At 50.3% G+C, this 23,896-nt stretch overlaps 1 protein-coding gene across 11 annotated transcripts in view; it reads left to right on the top strand.

Annotated features, from left to right (window-relative positions):
* The window catches only part of MEGF11 (multiple EGF like domains 11), a gene marked incomplete at its 5' end in the record, with an annotated part of 235,928 nt that overhangs the window by 161,394 nt on the left and 50,638 nt on the right, over positions 1–23,896 (top strand). For all 11 annotated transcript variants that reach the window (XM_082844320.1, XM_082844313.1, XM_082844321.1 and 8 more), the window contains 3 exons: positions 3,755–3,891; positions 8,265–8,477; positions 16,719–16,893. In XM_082844320.1, the coding sequence (XP_082700446.1) occupies positions 3,755–3,891; positions 8,265–8,477; positions 16,719–16,893 (525 nt within the window). The remainder of the gene's footprint in view (positions 1–3,754; positions 3,892–8,264; positions 8,478–16,718; positions 16,894–23,896) is intronic.

Here is a 23,896-nt window from a genome sequence, read left to right as displayed (position 1 = left end):
CATTGTAGTTTTGATTTGCATTTCTCTAATAATTAGCAAGGATGATCATCTTTTCATGTGCCTATTGGCCGTCTTTGGAGAAATGTCTGTTTAGGTCTTCTGCCCATTTTTCGATTGGGTTGGTTTTTGTTGTTGTTTTGTTTCTTTTTTTTTTTTTTTTTTTTTTTTTGCGGTACGCGGGCCTCTCACTGTTGTGGCCTCTCCCGTTGCGGAGCACAGGCTCCGGACGCGCAGGCTCAGTGGCCATGGCTCATGGGCCCAGCCGCTCCACGGCATGTGGGATCTTCCCGGACCGGGGCACGAAACCGTGTCCCCTGCATCGGCAGGCGGACCCTTAACCACTGCGCCACCAGGGAAGCCCGGCCCCCTCCTTTTTTATGCTCCATTTAGCCATGGTCCTCTTTAAGCGCAGCTGGTTTCCGGATTTTGACAGAACCATTTGATCTAACCAGTCCCGAGAGGAGCAGGACTGTTGCCTCACCTCATCTCTAACCTTCTAGATGCCACACAGCCTGAGATCCCACCGCACTTGGAGATGCGCTTTCAGGTGACCGTGGGGCAGGTGTGTTAGGGCTGTCACAACAAAGTAACACAGGCTGGGTGGCTTAAACAACAGAAGCTTGTTTTCTCACAGTTTTAGAGGCCAGAAGTCTGAGACCAAGGTGTTGGCAGGGTTGGTTCCTTCTGAGGCTTCAGTCCCTGGCTTGTAGACGGCTGTCTTCTCCCTGCATCTCCACATGGCCTTCCCTCTGTGCCTGTGTGTGTCCTAATCTCCTCTCCCAATGAGGACATGGGTCATATGGGATTAGGGCCCACCCTAATGACCTCATTTTAACTTTATTGCCTCTCTCAAGCCACATTGTAAGTTGCCAGGGGTTAGGATATATGAATCTAGAGGGACACAATTCAGCTCACAGTAGCAGGAAAGAAACCATAAGACCACAGCCCTCTCAAGCTGATACTTTCCTCCCTGTCCTCTCCCCCTACCTCTCCCCAAAAAGCTGTGCTTCCAACCAGCAGTAACCAATTAATTATGTGGTTCTCCCCCATGCTTCTCTGTCCCAGGTGATACTGGGCTCCCACCACCTGTACGTCCAGTGTCTGCTTGGGTTGAACTAATATTAATGAAGGGCCTGCTCATCTCTAATACTAATGAAGGTTCCTTCACATCTCTAATCCCACTGAATCTTAACAACCACCTGGGAGACTGGGAGTTACCACTCGCATTTTCTAGATGAGGAAACCGAGGCTCAGAACGATCACGTGACTTGTTCTTGCTCAGCCATCTGGAAGGAGGTAGAACTAGGGGTTGAGCCAAGTCCTGACTTTGAGTCTACCATTCTTCCCACCACACCAGACAGCAGTCCTTGCAAGGTAACAGATTCCTTCAGGCCCCGGGAGCTCGAGCCTGAGGACGGGCTTAGGGTTACAGGGACCTGGGGTGCTGCATTTGGGGAATACTGAGCAGGGGCTAAAAGAAGTGCTCGCCCTCCTATCCGAAAAAGTCTCAAGGATGTTTGACTTCCCCAGGAAGTGTTGAAAGGAAGCAAGCTTTCCTATTGGCCTCTTTAGGGGGCCCTGGTCATGTCTCAGAAACTCTGAAGAGAAAGGGAGTCTGCAGTCTAACAGGATGGATGGTGTATATGGGCGTCTGTGTGTGTGTGTGTAGGTACAGGGTACCCCACAGTGCTCCGTGATGGTAGGAAGTAAGAGGTGTAAGCACAGCCCCCAGGATGGCCCAGAATGTTTTTTCAGGGTCAGAAGGTCCTTGTCCAGGACCGCAGAAGACTGGCTCAGATGGTGGCCAGAAAGACTCATCTCTTCCCTCAAGAATCCCTGGAGCTTGTGGGGTACAGTGAGAAAGGCAAGCCCGGGTAACCCCACCACCTCCAGGAAGAAGAGGGACGCCCTCGTCTGAGCAGCTTTTCCCTGCCCCTCTCCTCACATACACGCTCATCCCACCGCCCTGGGCTGCTGCCTCTGCTGCTCGGTCCCCCATCCCTGCCCCCCCACAGCCCCTCACTGTCTGACTTACTATGTGTAGAGGAGACATCTGAGCGAAAAGTCCTCCCACTTAATTCATTACAAGTAAATTGGGTGGTATTGATAGATGACCCGGGTCAGCAGGATTTTCCTGCCTAAACTAGCTTCCTCGGGGTTGGCAGTTCCTGGTGCTTCATAATTGTGTGTTGAACTAATTGATTAATTAACTGTGGGAGAACCCTTGATCCCCATAAGAAAAATGACCATCTCTGGTATGGGAGAGGCTGGAAGGGCAGCAGGAGACAAGAGTAAGTTTAGATTTCTGTCTGATAAAGATCTAAGAGTCCCGTGTATAATTGAAAAATTATACACAGTATCTAATACCACAAGGCTACTACTGGAGGGAGGGGAAAGCAGTCCTCTGCACCCCCCAGACCTGCCACGAGTCCCTCTCCTGAAAGGTCCCAGCTTCAAATCTTTTAGGTGTCTCTTCTGGCATTTCCCTCCATATTTCTACGTAATGTGCTTTACCGCACATCTTGCTAGAGCCTCCCATCTTGCTAGAGCCATCTCCCAACTTGCTAGAGCCTCGTTTCAAATATCTGGTGATCCCTGGCTTCCTGTTCATGTTTTACCATGATCCTTGGAAAAGCTGGTTGGAAGCCTAGGGGGCAGGGGGAGATGCCAGGCTTGTTGACTGATGGGACTCTCAAATATCATTACTTATAGGCCTTTCTTCTCAGTGTCCCCGGAAAGGAGTCCGCCAGAACCCTGCCAGAGGGAGTAGAGTCGGGTCACTAGCATCATAGGAGCGGAGCAGGGGAAGAGAGCAGAGGGTCTGTTCAGCAGGCAGGTCTCAGAAGATCCCCATTTCTGTTGCCCCACTCCCCTTAGCTGTGCTTGGTGTCCCTGTGTCTGAAACCTATATGGATCAACCTCCCTAAAAGTAAACTGTCAGTCTTGAGAAGTCACTTGGCTATTTGAAATGGGAGTAAAAATCTGGGGTCTAATTCCCTCTTTTATAAACTTTCAGACCGTCCCCCTGTTTCCCCACACGTGCCCCTTGGCCTTCAGAGGCCCCTGGTGTCTCTGATTCCTGAGCTTTTCTGAGCTTTGTCTTGCAACGTGTGCTCTGCAGACACTTGGCATTGCTGAGAAAACAGAAACCCCAGCAGTTTCTGCTCCTCTATCTGCCGGTCCATCTTCCACCACGTGACACCTCTTGTCCTCTACGGTCCCCTCTCCCCTTCCTTTTCTCCTTGTAGGTCTGTACATTTCCCCCCCTTACTCTCCTCTTAGCTGGGTTTGGGAAAGAAGCAGAGATAAATGTGTGTTTCCAGACCACCATGTTTAATCACACCGCTGCTTTGTTTTTCCTCAGCACTTTATTGTGTACCGGTGTGAGGGCACCTAGCACCGTGCACTAGTTACCTGTTTGCTTGTCTCTCTCCCTAGTAGACTGGGAGGAGAGAAATTGAGTCTTACTCATATTTTCATATCCCTGGTGTCTAACACAGGACCTGGTATACAACAGGCACTCAATAAGTGTGTGCTGAATAATTAGATGAGCCAACTGGCCTCAGTCTGCCCATCTCTAGCTTTGAAGCCATGGTGTCTCGCTTTCTATACGTCTGTGATTGGGGAGAAGGTACCACTGAGGGAATGGCGTGGTCCCTTGGGCTGTAGCAACTGTGCTACTTCTAGAAGAGGGTGGCCTCAGGATTGCATCTCAGCAGCACCACCTCTGCATGTCTTCCCTCCTGTGTTTCAGGGAGCAGTGTGTGCCCAGCCCTGCCCACCAGGGACATTCGGCCAGAATTGCAGCCAGGACTGTCCTTGCCACCATGGAGGGCAGTGTGACCACGTGACTGGGCAGTGCCACTGCACAGCCGGATACATGGGGGACAGGTAAGGAAGCTGTTAACTCTCGTCCTTGCTGTACATAATACTCCTTTTCACAGCAGCCTTGAAGAGAACAGCTCAGCTTTACCGGTCCATGGCCTTCTTCTGCCAGCTTTCCTGTTCCTTTCTCAGAAAGCATTCTGAGTCCTTCTGCCAACCCATCCTTCCTGGCCCTCAGCCTGCTGAGGGTACCCACCCCCACCCCCAGCCCAGTGACCCAAGCCCTGAACTTGCATTGACTCACCTGCGGAAGCGGGTGGGCACCTACCACCAACTCTCTACTTGCTGCCCTCCTGGAGAGAGGCAGTGGCACCGATAAGCCAAGGAAGCTGAGCGTGCAAACTCAGTTCACACATTCTGCACAACTGCTTTTAGAAGTGGATTTTTATTCCTGACGTGAGTTCTGCCAAAAGGATACTGACGTCAGTTTGCATCCTCTGAAGGCCTGTGGCCTGAGAGCAGACCGATCAAGGGCACCAATGTCCTGGTATCAAACCAGCCTTGCAACCTTAGTGGATGACCCACAAAACACATAACGGAGGGACTGCCAGACGTGCGCACTTGCCATGGTAAGAAAGAGTCCACGATGATAGGGCAGGCGCTCTAGAAGGAGCGGAAACGACAGCCAAGGTGTCTGACGGTGAGTGGATTCAGAGCTGGTGGAGGACGTTTGTCCAGAGAACCAGGGCAAGTCCCCTCCCTCTCACTCTGAACCACGTGTGTCTCTTTGAGCAGAGAGACGGGCAGTAGAGAGGAGGCTGTCACACCATTGCCTGCTTCTGTGGGATCCATGCTTCACCTCTGGTCCTGGATTTTGTTACTCTGCTTCCCCTGCCCAGGTAACAGCAGGAAGCAGGAATCAGGCCTGAATTAACCAATGAGTCCTTCTGGCTCTGACCAACATAATTGCACCCCTCCAGCTCTCACTGGAGTCAGCCCCAAGTCCTCAGTGGTCCAGAAAAGAGATTTTCCGTTTTTAGCTTTGCGCTTACATACCCCCAGCCTGAAGTCTTTTAAGCCAGATCTGATCTCTTTGCGAGCCAGTGTTCGTCTCCGTGAGCATCCCTGGCACAGAATGCGGGGTGTGGCATCTGGGGATCCATCCCTCTCTGACCTCTGTTGGAGACTGCATCTCTAGGCGGAGAAGGGAAGCAGGACTAAAGCACTGAGCCATCTTCCCATCCTCACCATCTCCCTGGATAAGTAGACATTTGGGATGAGCCAGCAGGGACAGGAGCCGGAAGACCCCAGAACCAGAACAGGACCCTTGGTTTCCGGCCACTTTCACAGGAGAGCGAATACAGCCCATTCCTTGTTGGAGACAAGCGGGCCCAGGGTTCCAGCTGACTGGACTCAGCACCGGCGGATCCAACCTCATTGGTGCCAAGATGTACCAAATGGAGAAATACCCCTAGTCCCTCTTGTTGGGGCCCAGCCCATGATCCTGAGGCAGAGAGAAACCCCAAAAGCCTCGGGGTCTTCAGGCAAGCTTCATCAACCATCTACAGATGAAGAATTCCTAGAAGGGCCCGGTAGCATTTGGGTTTCCCACCTAAACGGGCTGCCTGGTGTTGAATATTTTGTAAAATTGCCTCCATTTATTTTGTAGGTGACAGCTGCAGGAACCCACCCCACATCATTGCGAGCATATTAAAGTTGAGTGGGTGTGATAATGCAGGCCTCCCCGGATAGGCAGAATCCAGTGCAAATTAAACATGAAACATAATGAGGGTTTTGCAGCTCATTTTGTAATTTAATTGAGCAATGTATCTGGTTGTTAATGGCAATATCGGACACATAAGATTGATACGTTGCAAAGGAAGGATGTTTAAGTAGAAAACTAATTCCTGCTGTGATTACCCTTCTGTTCCACAGGCCCCATTATTAGCGTGCTTTGTGTAAAATTCATTAGCAGTCGTTGCTTGATCTCTAAATAAATAAGTTGTTTAACTTGCGGGTAGGGAAAAAAAAGAGGCTGATTATGTAAATGGATTAGGTTGTCAATATTTCATTTCTAGATTCTTTTTCTGGGGCTGTGGAGTCAGGAGTCAGTGCCTTTGTAAATATGATGGGGCAAGACGTGCCCTTCAGAGAAGGGAGCTCACTGTCCAGGACTGTACCCAGTCCTGCTGCATGGGAGGGAGAAGGAATGTTCCAATGAAAAGGAGGAATCCGGAGGTGTCTCCAGGCTGGGGTTTCTTCCCCTGGTGTCTGAGACATCCAGGAGAGGCAACCTGAGTGACCTTTGGGGAAATCCATTCTGAGGCAGAACAGGGGCTGGCAATCCAGGCGGCAATCGTACAGCTCTTCACCGCTCTGTGTCCTCCCCTTCCACCTTGGTTTCCCTCCTCACCTCCTCCATCCTACTCTCTCCTCCTTCCTGTCTTCCACCTCCCATTCCTTCTCTCTCTATCCCCTTCTCTCTTTCCTCTTCCTCCCTCTCTTTTCTGTTCTTTCCCTTGCTGAGGCCTCAAACTGACTAAAATGCAGCAAGATTTGTAGGAAGACGATCTGGGTGTGTGGTGGAAAATACTGCTTCCAACTCAGGACTCACCAAGAGTTAATAAAGATGCTAAGGCTGTATTTTTTTTTTTTTTTTTGCTGTACGCGGGCCTCTCACTGCTGTGGCCCCTCCCGTTGCGGAGCACAGGCTCCGGACACGCAGGCTCACAGGCCCAGCCGCTCCGCGGCATGTGGGATCTTCCCGGACCGCAGCACGAGCCCGTGTCCCCTGCATCGGCAGGCGGACTCTCAACCACTGCACCACCAGGGAAGCCCAAGGCTGTATTTTTTTAAACATCTTTTATTGTTCCCCTCTGCCCTGATTATTGTAGAAGATATATAGAAAACCTGAAAATGGGAAAACATAATCATTAAACGACTTGTAATTCCTCAAGTCCACTCCAACGTTAATATTTGGAATTCTTCCCTTTGAGCTTTTTCATGCCAGAAGGGATCTGTTAGGAGAACTATAGAAAACAGTATTAACAAGAGTAATAATAAGAACTAACACTTCTTACTGAGCCCTTACCATGCATGGGGCACCTTTCTAAGGGTTTATACACGTTGCCTCATTTAAATCCTCAAATCCTGGTGAGGTTTAGTTATTATCCTCCCATTTTGTGACGAGGAAGCAGATGTCAGAGCTGTAAAGTCAGTTCCCCATTCTCTGCACCTTTGAAGCAGTGTGGGGATGCGGTTAATCCAAAACCCCAGAGTCCATAGGCCATTTCTGTTCGTCTGTCTCTGGGACGCAGGGGTTGCCCATCTCTTTTACCCCATATGCCCCCAGGTTTACCCCTTAAGTTGTCGCTGTGACGATGAATTTACATCCCCTGGGGAATATCCCTGGGCTGGGGTGAGGGGTGTTGGGCACATCCAGGAAGCTAGGCAGTCAGCAGCAGAGGTTACACCCACCCACAGAGGACCCACAACCAATGGATGTCAGTTGATGAGTCAAATAATGATCATTATGCTGGGAGTTCCAACTCCCAGGCCCCAGCAGAGGCAGGACACAAAAGGGGCCAGGTCCTCTTCTTTGGGGGGCTCCCCGGCTGATGGAAGAGGCTCAGCCCCTGCCTTGAGGGAACCCCCCCGTCCAAGGAAGAGGAAATAGTCCCTGTCTTGGGGGATTCTTCAGTCTGATGAAGGAGGATGCATCTTGTACTCATGGGGAAACTCGACACTGGTGGAAGAGGATCATCTCCCATGTGGCAGAGAGACTGTACATCTGTCCGAAAGACTCGAAGAGCAGAGACAACGAGTAGAAATAAAATTACCCCGTTTCATCAAATCTGAAGTGCCACCGATTGTGAGATGCATCATTAGTTTATATATTGCTAAGAATGAAAAACACTGAAAATTAAACTATGACGTGCCATCAGTTATAAGACTTAACTGGCTTCAGAGATGTTAGAATATATTTTTAAAACAAGGTTTGTTGTTTACTGGGTACAGAAGTTTCAGTTTGGGAAGATGAAAAGGTCCTAGAGATGGACAGTGGTGATGCATGCACAACAGTATAAATGTACTTAATTCCACTGTACTGTACACTTAAAAATAATTAAAATGGTAAATTTATGTTATACTTATTTACTGCAATCAAAAAATGAAAAAAACCCACATAAAGCCTATAATCAATGAAATATGATAGTATAAACTCAGTCCTGGGGACTGAGGGGAACTGGCATGGAGGAGGGAATGGACTGGGGTGACTAAACCACGGAATACTTCCTGGAGGAGGAGAGGAAAGAGGGGAGGAGACTGTGAGGAGGTGCAGCACACCAGGCCCAGGCCTGGAGGCAGGGGCGGTACGTGCTGGGTGGATCTGGAAGGGCAGGTGAGGGGGCATAGCCTCACCCTCCTCTGCTCTCCCGCAGGTGCCAAGAGGAATGCCCCTTCGGGACCTTTGGCTTCCAGTGCTCCCTGCGCTGTGACTGCCACAATGGGGGTCAGTGTTCACCCACCACCGGTGCCTGCAAGTGTGAACCTGGCTACAAAGGCCCACGCTGCCAGGAGCGGCTGTGCCCCGAGGGCCTGCATGGCCCAGGCTGCAGCTTGCCCTGCCCCTGTGATGCCGACAACACCATCAGGTACGAACGATCTGGGGACAGGTGAGCGGGGGACAGGGGTGGGGTGGGCCCTGGTGGGGAGGGGGCTGTCAGGGCACAAAGCCCACCTCCAGCCAGATCATCCAGGCAGGCAGTGAAAGGGCTGGGACCTCCGCAATCACCTTCACTGGCCAGTCTGATGAAAAGACGTAGGCCAACCTGAGACCCCACACACAGGAGCACGAGGGAACTTGGTGGCCCGCAGGGAAACAGGGCAGGGATGGGTGGGAATGCGGGGGGCTAGGCTCAGGGTACCAGGGCCCTGGGGGCGTGGTTGGGAGAACTTTTCGCTTCCACAGAGTCTGCATCTAACCAAGCCCTTTCCCAGCCCCGAGGGGCCCAGAGACAGGACCACCAAGGCAGAAGCAGGGGACTTGAGCCACAGAGGGACAGTGTTAGAAGGGACCTTAAAAACCGGTATGGCTGACCTGGGACCTGCAGAGGGCTGTCCCCTGGGGCCGTGGCTAGAGTGGTGGAGCGGGAGGGACAGAGGGCAGGCCCACAGGGTCTTGGCTTGGGGTGGCCTCTCCCTGCACTCTGTGTCAGTGGTTTTTGTTTTTTTTTTTTTTTTTTGCGGTACGCGGGCCTCTCACTGTGGTGGCCTCTCCCGTTGCGGAGCACAGGCTCCGGACGCGCAGGCTCAGCGGCCATGGCTCACGGGCCCAGCCGTTCCGGGGCACGTGGGATCTTCCCGGACCGGGGCACAAACCCTTGTCCCCTGCATCGGCAGGCGGACTCTCAACCACTGCGCCACCAGGGAAGCCCTGTGTCAGTGGTTTTTAATCTAGGACTGGAATTATTTATCTAGGGATATCTGTATAGTTTGTCAGCGAGTGATATTGCGCTGCCATTACGGTGACTGTCATGGTTCTATATAAATGCCCTCCATCTGTCCCTCTAATGTTGCACGTTTTTAGTAGTTTGGAAGTTTTGTATATTTATTGTATTAACAGAGTGTCATAAACTAAAATGCCGTTTACTGGATGTCTGTATAATTTTAAATACTGTATTAGCACTTCAGAGGCAGAAATTATGCTGAGGGCTTAATGTATATACAAATAACCACATTTGATTTTTAAGAAATCATCTGTGTATAATTCTATCATGTGCTACTAAACAAAATAAATAATATAAAAGGCTCAGTTAAAAAAAAAAAAGTGGGGCTTGGGGACATCTGGGCTGAAGCCGGCCCCAGCCTTGCTTCCTGGAAGTGGAGACGCCAGAGCCGCCCTGGGCCACATCCCCCAGCTCCCCTCACTGCCTGCTTCCTGCACCAGCTGGCACCGCCCTCTGGTGATAAATGAGGCTGTCGGGCCCCAGATTAAAGCTTCAAATGAGGCTGTCAGGCCCCAGATAAATGCTTCCACAGCTCTCTATGTGGCCGCCTCTTATTAGGATGGTGCAAGGTGAGGGGAGTCTCCCTTCTCCCCTCAGGCCTGCAGGACAGCTCAGGGCAGGACCAGCAGCAGTGGGTGCTGCTTCTATTGGCAGGCCAGAGAGAGATACCTCTGCTTTGTAGCCTTGTCTCTGGGACAGCCAGGACCTAGCCTCGGCCCCTCTTCATTTCCAGCTTTTGATTCTCCCCACATCACCCAAGGTCCTCGGGTCACTGTAAGCAGAGGCCTCTTAGAAAGTGTTGTGGCTTTGACAGAATCTGTCCCCAGTCCTCAGTTCCTGGAGCTAAGTGGCTCGGGCAGTGCTCTCTGCAAGGGCAGAGGGTTGGGAAGGAGACCATTAAGAGGGGGCTCTGGAGCCAATGGAACGGGCTATATATGACTTAAGCATTCATTCGCTCAGTCATTCATTCAACAAACACTGAGAGCCTGCAGGGCCAAACACAAGAAAGAAAGGGTCCCTCAGCACGAGTCCAGCCCTCAGGAACTTGAGTCTGGAGCACCTACCCACACTGAGGACCTCCTACCATATTTCTTCAAATACAAGACAACACCAGTAGTGAGGCACTGCTTTATTTTATGTACTACTAAAACTGAGCCATGACATACCATTGACTGCCTAGCACATCCATCAGAGATCTGAAAATGTGGGGCAAAGTGCATCTTAGAATCAATGAAATATATGCGGCTGGCCCTGCTGGGTCCCAACATGTACTCAAGTAACTGTGACCCAGGGCTCTGTACAGAAAGCACCACAGGAAACCGCTTCACTGGTCAGGGAAGGCTTCCTGGAGGAGGTGGCTTCTGGGCTGGGTCTGGAGGGTGGGGTGAGAGCTCCAAGACTCTAAACACGGGGGTCCCACATGGCTGGTCGGGGGACTGGGCAGCTGCCTCAGTCTGTTCCACGGGTGAGGAGCAGCACCAGGAACCCCTGCCCCTGCGGGGAAGCCAAGGGAGGACCGTGTCAGGGACAGGAAGCTAGGCTGCCACTGAGGTCCAGTGCAGGGAGAGTCCCTGCCACGGAGATCCAACCAACCCCCAAATTAAAGAGCTATTGTTTTCTCCCCATACCCAAGCAGCCCTGCATAATTTATCCCTCCTCTGAAGGAGTCCTCGATGCATTTTTAATCTGGAAGGACTCCCTCTTCTCCGTCGCTAATCTCAGCCCATTCAATATTGATGATTATTTGCTTTACTGTCTTTAACATGTGTCACATCTCAGGGGTTGGGAGGCAGTAGTGCTTCTTAAGCGTGGGGACCCCGAGAGTGCCTGGCAGCCAACCCCCCAGGCCGGGTTCCCCCGTGTCTGCTTGACTATCTCCTTGCAGGGAGCTGTGTCACAGCCCGAGCTGGTGGGTCTCTGCAGCCTCAGCCTTGCACGGAGCCTGACACAGCACAGACCTTCAGGAAAAAGAATTGCTGAATTCATCTTAAATCGCCCATTCCTCTAGGGTGGCTCTGCTCCCGAGCTGATGTCACCCTATTTCTAAAAAATATTTCACCCCTTTCCCTTGGCACACGGCCCCAGTGACTGAAGCCCCGGACACTCACCGAATTTTTATTTAGTCTAACTCAGGATTTCTCAGCTTCGCCACTGTTGATATTTTAGGCTGGGTAATTCTTTGTTGTGGACAGCCATCCTGTGCATTGCAGGATGTTTAGCAGTATCCCTGGCCTCTGCCCACTAGATGCCAGTAGCAATACCCCAGCCCCAAGTTCTAACAACCAAAAGCGTTTCCAGGTGGGGTGGGAGGAGGCAGAATTGCCCGAGGTGAGAGCCTGTGGTCTCAGTGCACCTCTCTCATGCTGCACCTGGCTTTGTTCTCAGGGACACAGAGAACAGCTCTCTTCCTCTCTGTGGACACAGGTCACTCCTTTCTTCCTGTGAGCCTTTGTCCCATTCTAGAGCCTTCTCTCGGGATCCAAGAAAAGCAGAGGGCTGACTCTAGGACTCCTAATCCCAAAGCAGTTAAGCTGCAGGTTCTGGGTAGGTCTGGGACCCCTCAGTCCTGGCCTTAGAACTACCTCTCCCTGAGTCAGTGTCCTGATACGTGTACTCCTCCTCTGTCTTAGTTTCCCAATCTGTCTATCGCCTTTTGTCAGCCCAGTGGGGGGTAGAAGTTTTCTTGTGATCTTTGAAAGTGAAGCTTCCACCGAGCTCCCTGAGAGAGGGTGTGGGATCCCCAGAAACCTTGCCTCATTTCCCCGCGGGCTTCGGCAAGAGCTTGCAGCAGAGCCCCTCCAAGACAGCTTGCCAGGAAGGCCTTGAGCATCTTTCCTAGAGAAGCAAAGTCTTCCCAACCCCCAACCATAGAAAACCCTCCTCAGCTAGCCCCAGCCTCTCCCGGCTCTGTGCCCCTCTGGAGAGGCTGCTTCAAAGAGAGGTTGAACCCACGTGCCCTGGGAAGGAAGACGTGGCTGGTGAAATTCCCCACGCTTCATTCCCTTTATAAATGCTTTGTAGCACACACAAAGCAGCCTCCTTCCTTCATAAAGGAATAACCTTGAGAAAGTGAACACCTGTGTGTCAGACCTTGTCCATGTCCCCTCCACAACTGGATTGTCATAGACGAATTCCAGCAGCCATGAGAGTGGATTACCTTTGAAAGATTTGACATAGCCACCAGATGCAGCATGGATAGCAATCTCAGAGCAGCCAGGAAAAACTGGCAGAAAATTCCACCCTGAAGAGATTCCTGTATTGTTCAGCTTTCGGCTCCTATTAACTTGTGATTAATCTATGTCTGGGGGAAATGGAGAAAGGTGAGGGGGGAAAAAAAAAAGGCAGAGCAAAAAGCCAAACCAGCCTAAGCAGGAGTCACTTGGCTGCCATGTGACCCAAGGGAATGGCTCTGCCACCAACGGGGCAGGGAGCAGGGTACACCAGGGAGAGGGAGATGTGACAGAGGTGCCGAGAGCATGGCGACGGCAGTTTTCAGTCCTAATCGCTGAGCCAGCGATCATTCCCCACCCTCTTTTCAAAGGGATTTTGGAGTTTCTATAGTAAGTGACAAGTGATCAAATTAAGAAAACAGAGGTGTTTTGTTTTTTAAAATAGAATTTTAGGGATATGAAAGGATAGAGGAAGAAATTATCTCAGGTTTGGTTTTGAGCTTTCTGGTTTCTCAGAGTAAAAAGGTAAAATTGGCATTGAGACACACCCCTAACATCCAAAACACCGGCGGTTAAGACGGAAAGAAGAAACGCAGGAGAGCTTAGAGGCCAGCGTTCGCCAGCTCACTGCGCGTCTAGTATGCAATTCACAGGGTGGTCTTCACACCAGAGCAAGGACCTGTAACGAGAGAATCTCTTGAAAGAAGGGCAGAAGGACAACTGAGACTTTTCAGAATCCCAGGGGCCGGACAGAGCTGATCGCAGCCGCCAGCGCTGCCGGGTTACTTCCTGGGTCCAAGCATGTCAGTCTCCACGACTGTGACAGAGCCAGTCCCTCTGACCCTAAACCCAAACCTCAGAGGAGACCCCTGAAAAGTTGGAACCGAGAAAGGCCATGCCTTAGGGCTTTGCTGGGAGTGTTGGGGACAGAGGGGAGCACCCCACAACTATCTGGCTGAGGGTCAGGGCCACCAAGTAGGGGCCCCCTGCCCCATGACGCCCATGCAGGCCACTATTTCCCCTTGCAGTGTGGGACCCAGGGAGGAATTTATCTGGAACCATAAAAGTCAGGAAGTCTTCAAACATCCATTCTTTACACACATTCTTTTTTACATATTATAATTTTTATCACTTTTTATCTGTTTATGAATATAATAGATGCTCAGTTTGAGAAAGTCAGAGAATACATAGAAATTTAAAGAAAAAACTCAGAGTCACTCAATTTCTCGATCCAGGGGTGAGTACAAAAACCATTTTGTTGTAATTTGTTCATTCTTCATCCATTTCTGATTCACTTTGTTTTCATATTTTAGATCATGACTTTATACACAATTTGCTTATTTCACTTACCCTTATGTCATATCATTAAATAGACTGGAAAACATTTGAATACTTCTCTAACATGCCTTCATATGAATTATCATAATTCATTTAACCAGTACCCTGGTGTCAGAGGCAGCATGAGGCAGTGACCAGAACATGGCCAGAGAGACCTGGGTCAGAATCCCAGCTGCCACTGAGTTAGTGGTGTGACCTTGGGCAAGTCATATAACCTCCAAGTGCCATTTGAAAAATAGAGGCTCTAATGCCTAACTCACAGGCTTACTTGAAGATTAGAAATATAGGTGTAAAGTACCTGGTGCTTTAATAGCCTGGTCACATATCATTTATTATTATATAAATTGCCCCCATGTTTCCACTGTTATAAATAATGCTTTGGGAAACATCTCCATGCATAAATCTTTCTCTACAACTGTGACTATTTCCTTAGGATAGATTCTTAGAAATGGAATTACAAGACCAAAGGGTCTGAATATTTTTAGGACTCCTGATATATAACCCCACATTGTTTTCCAGAAACCTTTACCAGCATTGAGCATTATCCCTTTAAAAAAAAAAAACCAGGGCTTCCCTGGTGGCGCAGTGGTTGAGAGTCCACCTGCCGATGCAGGGGACATGGGTTCGTGCCCCGGTCCGGGAAGATCCCACATGCCGCGGAGTAGCTAGGCACGTGAGCCATGGCCGCTGAGCCTGCGCGTCCGGAGCCTGTGCTCCGCAATGGGAGAGGCCACAACAGTGAGAGGACCACTTACCGCAAAAAAAAAAAAAAAAAAAAACCAATAAAGCTTTACCATTTTGATAGAGAAAAAGTGATATCCAGTTGTTGTTTTGATTTGATGATTAATGAGACTAAACATTTTCCAAAATGGCTATTAGCTACTTGTACTTACTATTCAGGAACTGTCAGCTCCTGTCCATCCCTCGTTTTCCATGAGAAAATCAGGACTCCCGGAAACTGGCTGGGCTTCACACAATTAGTTTGTCCATTACTTCATTTGGCAAATATGTATTGGTATCTTCATGGTGCCAGGGACCCTGCTGGCCATTGGGGTACAATACAGAAGTGAAATAGACAGACAAAGGGCCCTCCCCCATGGAGCTGCCACCTGGTGGGGAGACAGGTGATAAACAAGTCAATAGACAGAAAATAATTACTCGTAGTGAAAGTGCTGTTCATTCCCAGATATTTAATTGGGCAGTGAATATGAGCCAGGCACTGGGGATCCACCAATGACCCAGGGAGACAAAGCCCATATCCTCGTGGAACTTAGCAGAACCGAGATTTGTACGTAGGCTTCTCTTGCCAGCCCAGAGCATGCGCCATTGGACCATATCCCTTGAGTTGGACTCCAGGGCAAGGAAGCAGGGAATCCAAGAAGCTTGTCTCTGACATCCAGCGTCTTCTCTGGAGTGTTAGTCTGAGTTCTCCCAGAAGCAGATGCCGAGAGCAAGAGATTTACTAGGGACACAGCTATGAGGGAAAATGGGGAAGGGGCTGAGGAGGCTAGGGGAACATGAGACTGCAATGCAGGTCTGACCTGTGTGAAGGAAAGAGAGAAGGAAGGAAGGTTGATTGGAAAGTTTTAGACTGAAGCACAGTTCTAAGAAACTTTGGCGAGATGGGGAGTCTTTAAGCCAAACTTGTCCATCAGAGGAGTCCCAGATTTGCCAAGAATGTGTCGACCTTAATATCCCTGCTGTGCTCTAGCTGAGAGCAGCCCAGGGGAAGTGTGACCTCTGAGAAAATGTAGTGATGGATTTCAGACACAGTAGCTAGGGCCGTCAGTCAATTACACTCCCCACAGAAGCTCTGAGAAGAAAACGGTCACCACACCCAAGATCATGGATGCATACTGGCTGTTGGATCAGACCTCTGCCAGCCAGAGTTTGCCTGACTCTCTAGAGGTCATGCCAGGCAGCCCCTGCCTCCAGCCAAATGGTTCTTTTACTGGGCTCTCCAGAGAGGGGATGGAGACGATCTTGCTCGCTCTTAAAGAGCCCTAGCAATGCATGGATGGAGGGTATTCTCTCCAATATAGACATTGCCATAGAGGGGAGGACACATCTACCCCAAGGTTCCATTTTAACTCAACAAATGTTCATTGAGTACCTACAATATGCAGAGTAACTGGGTCTCACTGCAGCCCTCTTGTGCCTGCCCACACACTGGGCATCTGCCTTGGGTGCAGAGTGGGTGAAGCGCTGGACCTCCCAGTCCATAGGGAAGAGGCTGCCTCCTGCTTTGGTCTCTGTGTATTTGTATTATAAAGAGCACTTGTTTGGGAGTCAGGAGACCTGTGTCTAATCCTGATTTTGCTACTTCCTTGCTATGTAACTTTAGACAAATTATATAACAACTCTGAGCCTCAGTTTCTTGGGGCTAATAAGAAACATGTAATAAGACCATGTAATCTTGGCATCGTCTGGCAAACAAATAATACATTAAGAAATTTAACCTCAGAACTTCCCTGGTAGTCCAGTTGTTAAGAATCTGCCTTCCAATGCAGGGGATGGGGGCTTGATCCCTGGTTGGGGAACTAAGATCCCACATGCTGTGGGGCAACTGAGCCCGCGTGCCACAACTACAGAGCCCACACGCTCTGGAGCCCACGCACCACAACTAGAGAGAAGGCCACGCCGCAACGAAAGATCCCACGTGCCATAACAGAAGATCCCATGTGCCGCAACTATAAATAAATAAATAAACAACTCACAACTGGGGGAAAATACTTGCCAAAAAAAAAGGAAAGAAATTTAACTTCAGAGGCCCTTCGATCCTGCAGCCCTGGGCAGACCAGACTTGGGGTGGGCAGAGGGTGGAATATGGCCGCATTCCTGACCAGACTGTCCTCTCATCCTTCTCTCATCTGCTCAGCTGCCACCCAGTAACTGGAGCTTGCACCTGCCAGCCGGGGTGGTCTGGCCACCACTGCAATGAATCCTGCCCTGCTGGCTACTATGGCGCTGGCTGCCAGCTGCCTTGCACCTGTCAGAACGGCGCCAACTGCCACAGCGTCACTGGGAGCTGCACCTGTGCCCCAGGCTTCATGGTAAGATGGGAGGGGACTCCCGTGGCCTCTCCGCCCACCCCCACCCCTACACAGGAAAGGAGGGGCCAGCTCCTCCCACTTCCAGGTGGAATCAGGGAGTGTGGCCCTGTGCCCATGGATGCAGAATGAGGGTGTCTCCGTGTGCCACTCAGAGATAGAGTCCATGACCAGAGAGCTGCCAAGGCTGTTCTTAAAGGCCAATTCTACTGGGGTTTGTAACTGTAAAAGTAATGGAAGGAAGGTGTCTTTCCGTTGTCCCCTCACCCTGAAACACCAGTTGTCTTCTCTGGTGTTTGGACAAAGAAGACAACTGGTTTGGATATTGCGTCCATATCCTATGCACACGATATTTTTCCATCATGATAACCACAGAGCACGTAATAAGCCCAGAGTTTTGTATTTTGCTTTCTTTTTTCCCATATTTGCTGCTTGGGCTTCTTAATTATCATTTTAAATGGCTGCATGACACTGCAGGAGCTGATGGCCCCCCTGCTGACTCAACCATTCCCTTACTGCTGAATACTGATTTGTTTCCAATGTTCACAACAAATGTTGCAATGAGCATCTTCCTACAAACGCCATTTCTCCTCCTATTGAATTATTTCCTTAGGGTGACTTCCCAGGGTCAGTGGGCATAATGTATTTATGGCTCCTGATGGATGTGGCCCTATTACTTTCCTCAAGGGTTATATAAAGCTACGCCTCCACCAGCCATGTATGAAGGTACCTATTTCAAACCAACTCTGCTAACATTCTTTTCTTTTTTTAATTTTAGCTAATTATATAGGTAGAAAATGGCTCCTCAGTATTGCTCTAATTTGCATTTCTCTGATTACTAGGGAGAGTAAACCTTTCCCCCGCGTGTTTGTTTACTATTTGTATTTCCTCATGAATTATGCTGGTCTTTATGAGGTTTGATTCCAGGGAAAACTTGACATTGGAAGTGGAATCCTGTTCAATGGCGGGGCATGCCCAGTGGGTCTGAGGACCCAAACATTCAGGGGACCCCCGTGGCCAGATTTTTTATGCTGCTGTAAGAAGTGGTTTATGTAGTACAAAGAGCGGCCTTTGCAACCAGCCCAGGGTCACATCCTGGCTGTCCTACTCACCAACTGTGTGACCTTGGGCCAGTGAGTTAACCTTTCTCAGGATCAGTTTCCTCACCTGTGGAATGGAACACCTGCCTTGCAAGGTTGCTGTCAGGTGTAGAGATGGGCTATACTGTATGGAGTACCTTGCCTCAGTGCTTCTCAGACTTTAGTGAACTCAGAAACCACCAGCAGACCTTGATAAAGTGCAGATTCTGATCCGGTAGATCTGAGGAGGCGCCTACGGTTCTGCATTTCTTTTTTTTTTTCTTCAAATATTTATTTTGTATTTATTTGTTTATTTATTTATTTTGGCTGTGCCGGGTCTTAGTTGCAGCACACGGGCTCTTCGTTGCAGCATGCGGACTTCTTAGTTGCGGCATGCGAACTCTGTGGCACGCGAACTCTTAGTTGCGGCATGCATGCGGGATCTAGTTCCCCGACCAGGGATTGAACCTGGGCCCCTTGCATTGGGAGCGTGGAGTCTTACCCACTGGACCACTGGGGAAGTCCTGGTTCTGTGCTTCTAATCAAGCTCCCAGGTGATGCCAGCGCTACTGGTCAGTGGCCCCACTTTGAGTAGGAAGAGGATGGTGCTCAACTTGGGCTGCCCATTGGAATCACCTGGGGAGCTCTACAAACACTGATGCCCCTGCCCTCTCCTGGAGATGCCGATATATTTGGTCTGAGTGTGGTCTGGTTGTGGCCAGTGTGCTGCCAAGGTGGCGATCCACTGGAAGGAAGCCCTTGTCATGATGTAAGAGTACAGGTTTGCCTGGTGACAGTGTCTTTTGTGGGCACGTTGCCCCTGGTCTATACAACAAAACTCTGTTCAGCTCCTTCTTCCCCCTCCCCAAGGCAGATAAAACTGGGTGAAGGTGACTCCAGTGGCATCTTCAAAAGAGAAAAAGATCTGTCCCTCCTGCAAATTTCCTCTCTAATTTACCTTTACTGGTGTGAGCTTGGTCCATAACTTCCATAGAAAAATGGAGTGCCCAAGGTTTGGGGTTTGGGTAGGAGCGAATGGTTGTTTGGGATTAAAAGTCGCACCTAGTCAAGTGATCAGGTGACTGAAGCCAAAATGAAGTGACCACACAAGACTTCTCGGGGGACATCCAGACCCCAGTCCTAGCTTGGCTACCAGGGTAGTTCTGACTTTGGGCAAGTGGCTTCCGCTCTCAGGGTCCTAGTTCCCTCATCTGTAAATGGCGAGTGTGCGGGGGGAGATGAACTGACTGATTTCTAAGATGGTCTACTATGCAGACTCTACGGACCAAGTCAGGAAACACACCCTTCTGGAGGAAATGAGAGAAAGTAGGAGCAAGTGGGGGGGTGTGTGTGTATTGGCCAGGGGAAGGGGGCATCACTGAGGTTGTTACCGTCTGATTGTATACATTGTCTATGGGCCTCCCTGTTCCCCCTTCTTCACCCCCAGCTGCCTGCCTAGTCACTGTTCCTCAAAAGAAGGGGAAATCCAGGCCCTGGGTGGGTGAAGGTTGGGGATGGTCCTAGAGAGGCTAGTGTCTGTGGGCCCACGGCCCCAGGCCATGGCTCCAGGAATCTGGAGGCCAGACCCCTGCGTCTCTTCCTTCCATCTGGGATGCAAATGACTTCCTGCTCTTGAACTTTGGGGGACTTGGCACTTGTAGGAATCATCTTGATGTGGAGTCCCACCTGCCTGGGGCTCAGGGCTAAATAAGACAGATTGTGAGCGAAGCGGCCCTGGTGAGACCCTGTGAATTCCCGTCCATCTCCTCCCGCCAAGCCTCATTTTACCTGGAAAGGTTCTTTTGGGGCGCTGTCGGGTGTTGAGCAGTAGCTGCTTGAGGTGATTACAGAAGAGTCAGTTGCTCTCATCCAGCGTGGCTCATTCCCGCACACATCAGGTTCCGAGGGGGAAACCAAACCATTGCCTTCGCCCCAGCTTCTGAATGAATGTAACTTCCTGCAGTTAGCCAGCTCCGGTCAGGGTGGGAGATCAGAGCCGTTAGAAAGCAGACTTGGCTGAGACCCTCCCCCAAATGTCCTGCAGTCAGTGATAATTAGCATTGCCTTTATTTGTTAGTTGGTTTGTGAATTTATGCACCTGCCTTTTTCCTTGAAGGAGTTTTAGGGTGGGCAATTAATTTGAGACTAATTAAAAGAACCCTTTTCTGAGAGTTTGGAGACCTTGAGCCTCAGCTCAGTAACCTTGGACATGTCGCTTTACCTTGCTGGGCCTCAGTGTCCTCATCTGTAAGGTGAGAGTCACATCAGTCCTGTCTGCTACTGGATGTGAGTAGCCAACATGGTAATGGATGTGAAGCCTATGCCCAGCTGTCCTCTCCCATCAGAGCTCTTCCTGCCAAGGGCTCTTTAGGGAGGATGTTGGGATACATTTGTGAAAACAGGGTCTCTCAGAGTCTGAGGACTGAGAATGGCCTCGGCCTCAACATAACCATGAGGAGTACTGAACTACCCCTGGGAGCCCAGTGGCATGCCTGATCCAGCCAGGTGGTCCCCACCCCCCGAGGCCATAAGAATATGGGGCAGAAGCAAGCCCACCTGACACTCAGGGTGTTCTAACCCTCACACCCTTTCTCCTTCCTTCCCAGGACACTGGATATTTTCTCTGCCAAGAACTTGGGGGAGCTGCTGAGGGTATGGAAAGGCTAATCAGATGCCCATCCAGCCTTCTAAGAGCTTGTGCCCAATAATGGTCATATTCACATTAGCAGCAAACACTTACTGAGTCCTTGCCACATGCTTCATCTCTGTTCCTCACAGGAGCCCCACAGAGGTGCACTTTCACATGCCTCGGCCTGAGAATGAGGGGCTTGAAGTTCAAACAGGATAAGTGACTTGCCCGTGATCACAAAGCCAGTAGTGGTGGGAGCCACCACAGCTCTCATCTATTAGATGATAGACTTTGACTGATGGGTCACCATGGAACCACACAAATCTGGGTTCAGATCGTGGCCTTCCAATCCCCACTGTCCCTACTGAAAAGTCACTTATCCTGCCTAAGTCTGAATTTCCTCGTCTGTTAAGAGGAGACTTAGCCATGAGAGTGAGAAACTTCAAATGGAAAGTTCAGGGCCTGGAACACTAGATGCCCAGTAAAAGGGCAGTAATTGCTGGTGAAATGTGACAGTGTGGGAGAACTCTGCTTCCCTCAAGCCCGGCACTCCCTTCCAAGGAGAGTGCCAGGATGAGTTATGCCCAGGGATTCCCGATGCAATAAGGCCATAAACGTGCACAGTTGCTGTTCCAGGCAGATCCACCCAAGCACCTGTGGATCGCCCTCAGTGGTCAGTGTCAGGAGGCGCTGTGGGGGGGACGTACCTGTCAGTGTTTGGGGAAATGAACATAGGGATGGAAGTGGGAAGAGAGTCTGGGCATTTTACATGTTAGCTTGGCAGCAGCAATGGAATCACTTCGGGTGTGCAATGCTGGACTACATTGGGGCTGCTGAGTGCGAGAAAAGAGCCCTGGGCTGAAAGGCAAGAAACCAAGTTCCTAGCTCTGGTTCTTCTAACTCTTGGGGCTTCCATTTCTCATCTATAAGATGGGAATGAAATTCTCTGTCCAACAGAAACAATGGTGCGGGAGCCAATCATTAAAATGGGAGTACTTAAAACTGGGCGTGGCATCGGTTCAGCACCTTGGACAGTTCCCACGAGCTTCTGCTGCAAGGTTGCTCTTGCCCTGTGAGAACCCAGGTTCCTTACCCAGCCAGAGCACCAGGGTGAACAGAGTTAGGGGAAGGCAGAGTGAGGGTCACATGACAGGGGTCTCAAGCTGGCAGAGTCCTGTGAGTGTCCGAGTGAGGGATGATTCAGGAAGTGAGGGGAGGGTATTGTGGTTGAGGGGACTAAGTGGAGCTATCCATCCACTTGGAAGTTGGGGTCCCATCACCCCTCTCCATGGCTTCTCATTACCCACCAAATAAAGCTCAAACCCCAGTCCTTTGTAACCTGCCCTTAAAACTAGTTAGTCCACCCTAACCTTATCCCCTGCTACCTGCCACAAACCTGTGCTGTGGCCACACATATCCGCTTTTCCCCAGACACAGCGTCTGCTTTGGGCCTCTGCCTGTGCTGTTTCTCAAGCTTTTCCCTCTTCCTAGAATGGCCCTCCCCACTGTCTTTATCTCAGTCTATGAAAATCCTTGTCAGCCTTTCAGGCTAAAGTCAAAGGCTGCCTCTTCCATGAAGTGTTCCCTGAATATTCCTCACTTTAGAATTAACCCTTTCATCTCCTCTGTTCCCACAGCACACGGCTCAGCGTCTGTCTCCCTCCAACCCTGCACCTCCTACCGCCTTCCCCCACCACATGGCTCCCATGTGAATATCTTGCTCAGGACACTTTGAAATGAATAAAAGTCTTGGGAAGAGCAATGAATGCCCTTAGCAGAAGTTTCCAGAACTGACCTTTATAGGAAGGAAACTCATGGCATTTCCGAAGGGCCTTGCCAGCAGGGCAGGAGCTTAAATCTACCCACTGGTTTCTCTGCACTTCAGATAAACAGGCAGCTGCAGTGGGACTAGAGCAGCTGTCCCCCAGCGTCATCTCCAGGTTCTTTGGGCAAATGGTATGAGTTTCTACCTTACGCAATTCTATATAGTGGTGTTAGCCAGAGACTCTAGAGCCAGATTCCCTGCTTTCACGTACCAGCTTTGCTTCTTGTTAGTTGTGTGACCTCGGGCAAGATATAACCTTCCTGTGCCTCTGTTGTCTCATACGTGAAAGGGTAATAATAATAAAGTCCAGTGAATTATTGGGCTGATTAAGTTAATTCATACATATAAAATAACTAGAATACCTGGTATATTAGTCATCGTTCAACAAGTGTTAGCTATTATTATCATTATTGTTGGGGATGCTGCCACTGCTATTGTCGCTGTTGTCATGTACCCAAGGGGTCCCCTACCTGAAGAGGCTGACTGGTCCAGGCCTGAGTCCCCTGTTCGGGGGTACAGGTGGAAATAGGGGCGAGGGGAAGAGAGCAGAGTTAGTTGAAACTTCCTCCTGGCTGGGAGCTGCAGGGTTCCCAAGGGCTCCAGGGTTCCCAAGAGCAGCCACAGAATGAAGAACAGACTTTCTCATCACAGGGGAGAGAAGGCCAGTTTCTCAGCCCCTCCACATTCCTCTGCTGGCCAGCTTTCCTTAATTAAGGCCTTACCTACGTGGCCAGCCTGATGAAGCCTCCTCCACCGCTCTAAAACTAATTGTTGCCGCCTTGGCACCTGGAGTGAACAGCCTGTGAGGTCACTGCCAGTGCTACAAAGACTTGATTTCCCAGACCTCCTCCCCGCATTGACGCATTGAGCCCGCGTGGCCGGGAGATAGGGGGCCCTCCGGTTGTTCCTCAGCACAGATGCTCCCTTTCAGCTCCGGCTATAAGGGGGACGGGGAGTGTGGCAGGCGGGGGAGGGGGGGCCTGATGTCCCCTCCCATGGGATTCGGGGCCTGTATTTCTCCCCGGATGACAGAATTCCTATTACCTTAAAGGGCTCATCTATTTATGCTGCAATTTTTTGCAGCCCTGTCTGACGTTATTGAACCTTGCATACTGGTGAGGGAAACGGGCACTCCATCACCCAAATGAACAAACTAGTGTACCCATTTTTCTCCCCTCTCTCCCTGCTGTCGGTAGGTCACAGGCAAACCTCAGGCCAGTGAAGGCGGGAGGGGGATGAGAGTTACAAAAATCCGTAGCAGTGGAGCAGTGACTGAATTTTCCTCCAAGGTTTCCTATGTCCTTTGAAGACGTCACCCTCCCCCAGCACACACACACCCCCGCACCAGCTGGGCAAAGCGCATGTCTGCCTCTTGTGTGGCTCTTGAGCTGAAACTAGGGAGAGAGGGCAGCTGCGGGGCCAGAAGAGAATGTGGACTGAAAATTAGAGCCAGGTGACGTATATAATGTGTGT

The sequence above is a fragment of the Leucopleurus acutus genome, assembly GCF_964270905.1.
Source record: "Leucopleurus acutus genome assembly, chromosome: 1".
Lineage (NCBI taxonomy): Eukaryota > Metazoa > Chordata > Mammalia > Artiodactyla > Delphinidae > Leucopleurus > Leucopleurus acutus.
This window is presented reverse-complemented; position numbering and strand designations above follow the sequence as displayed.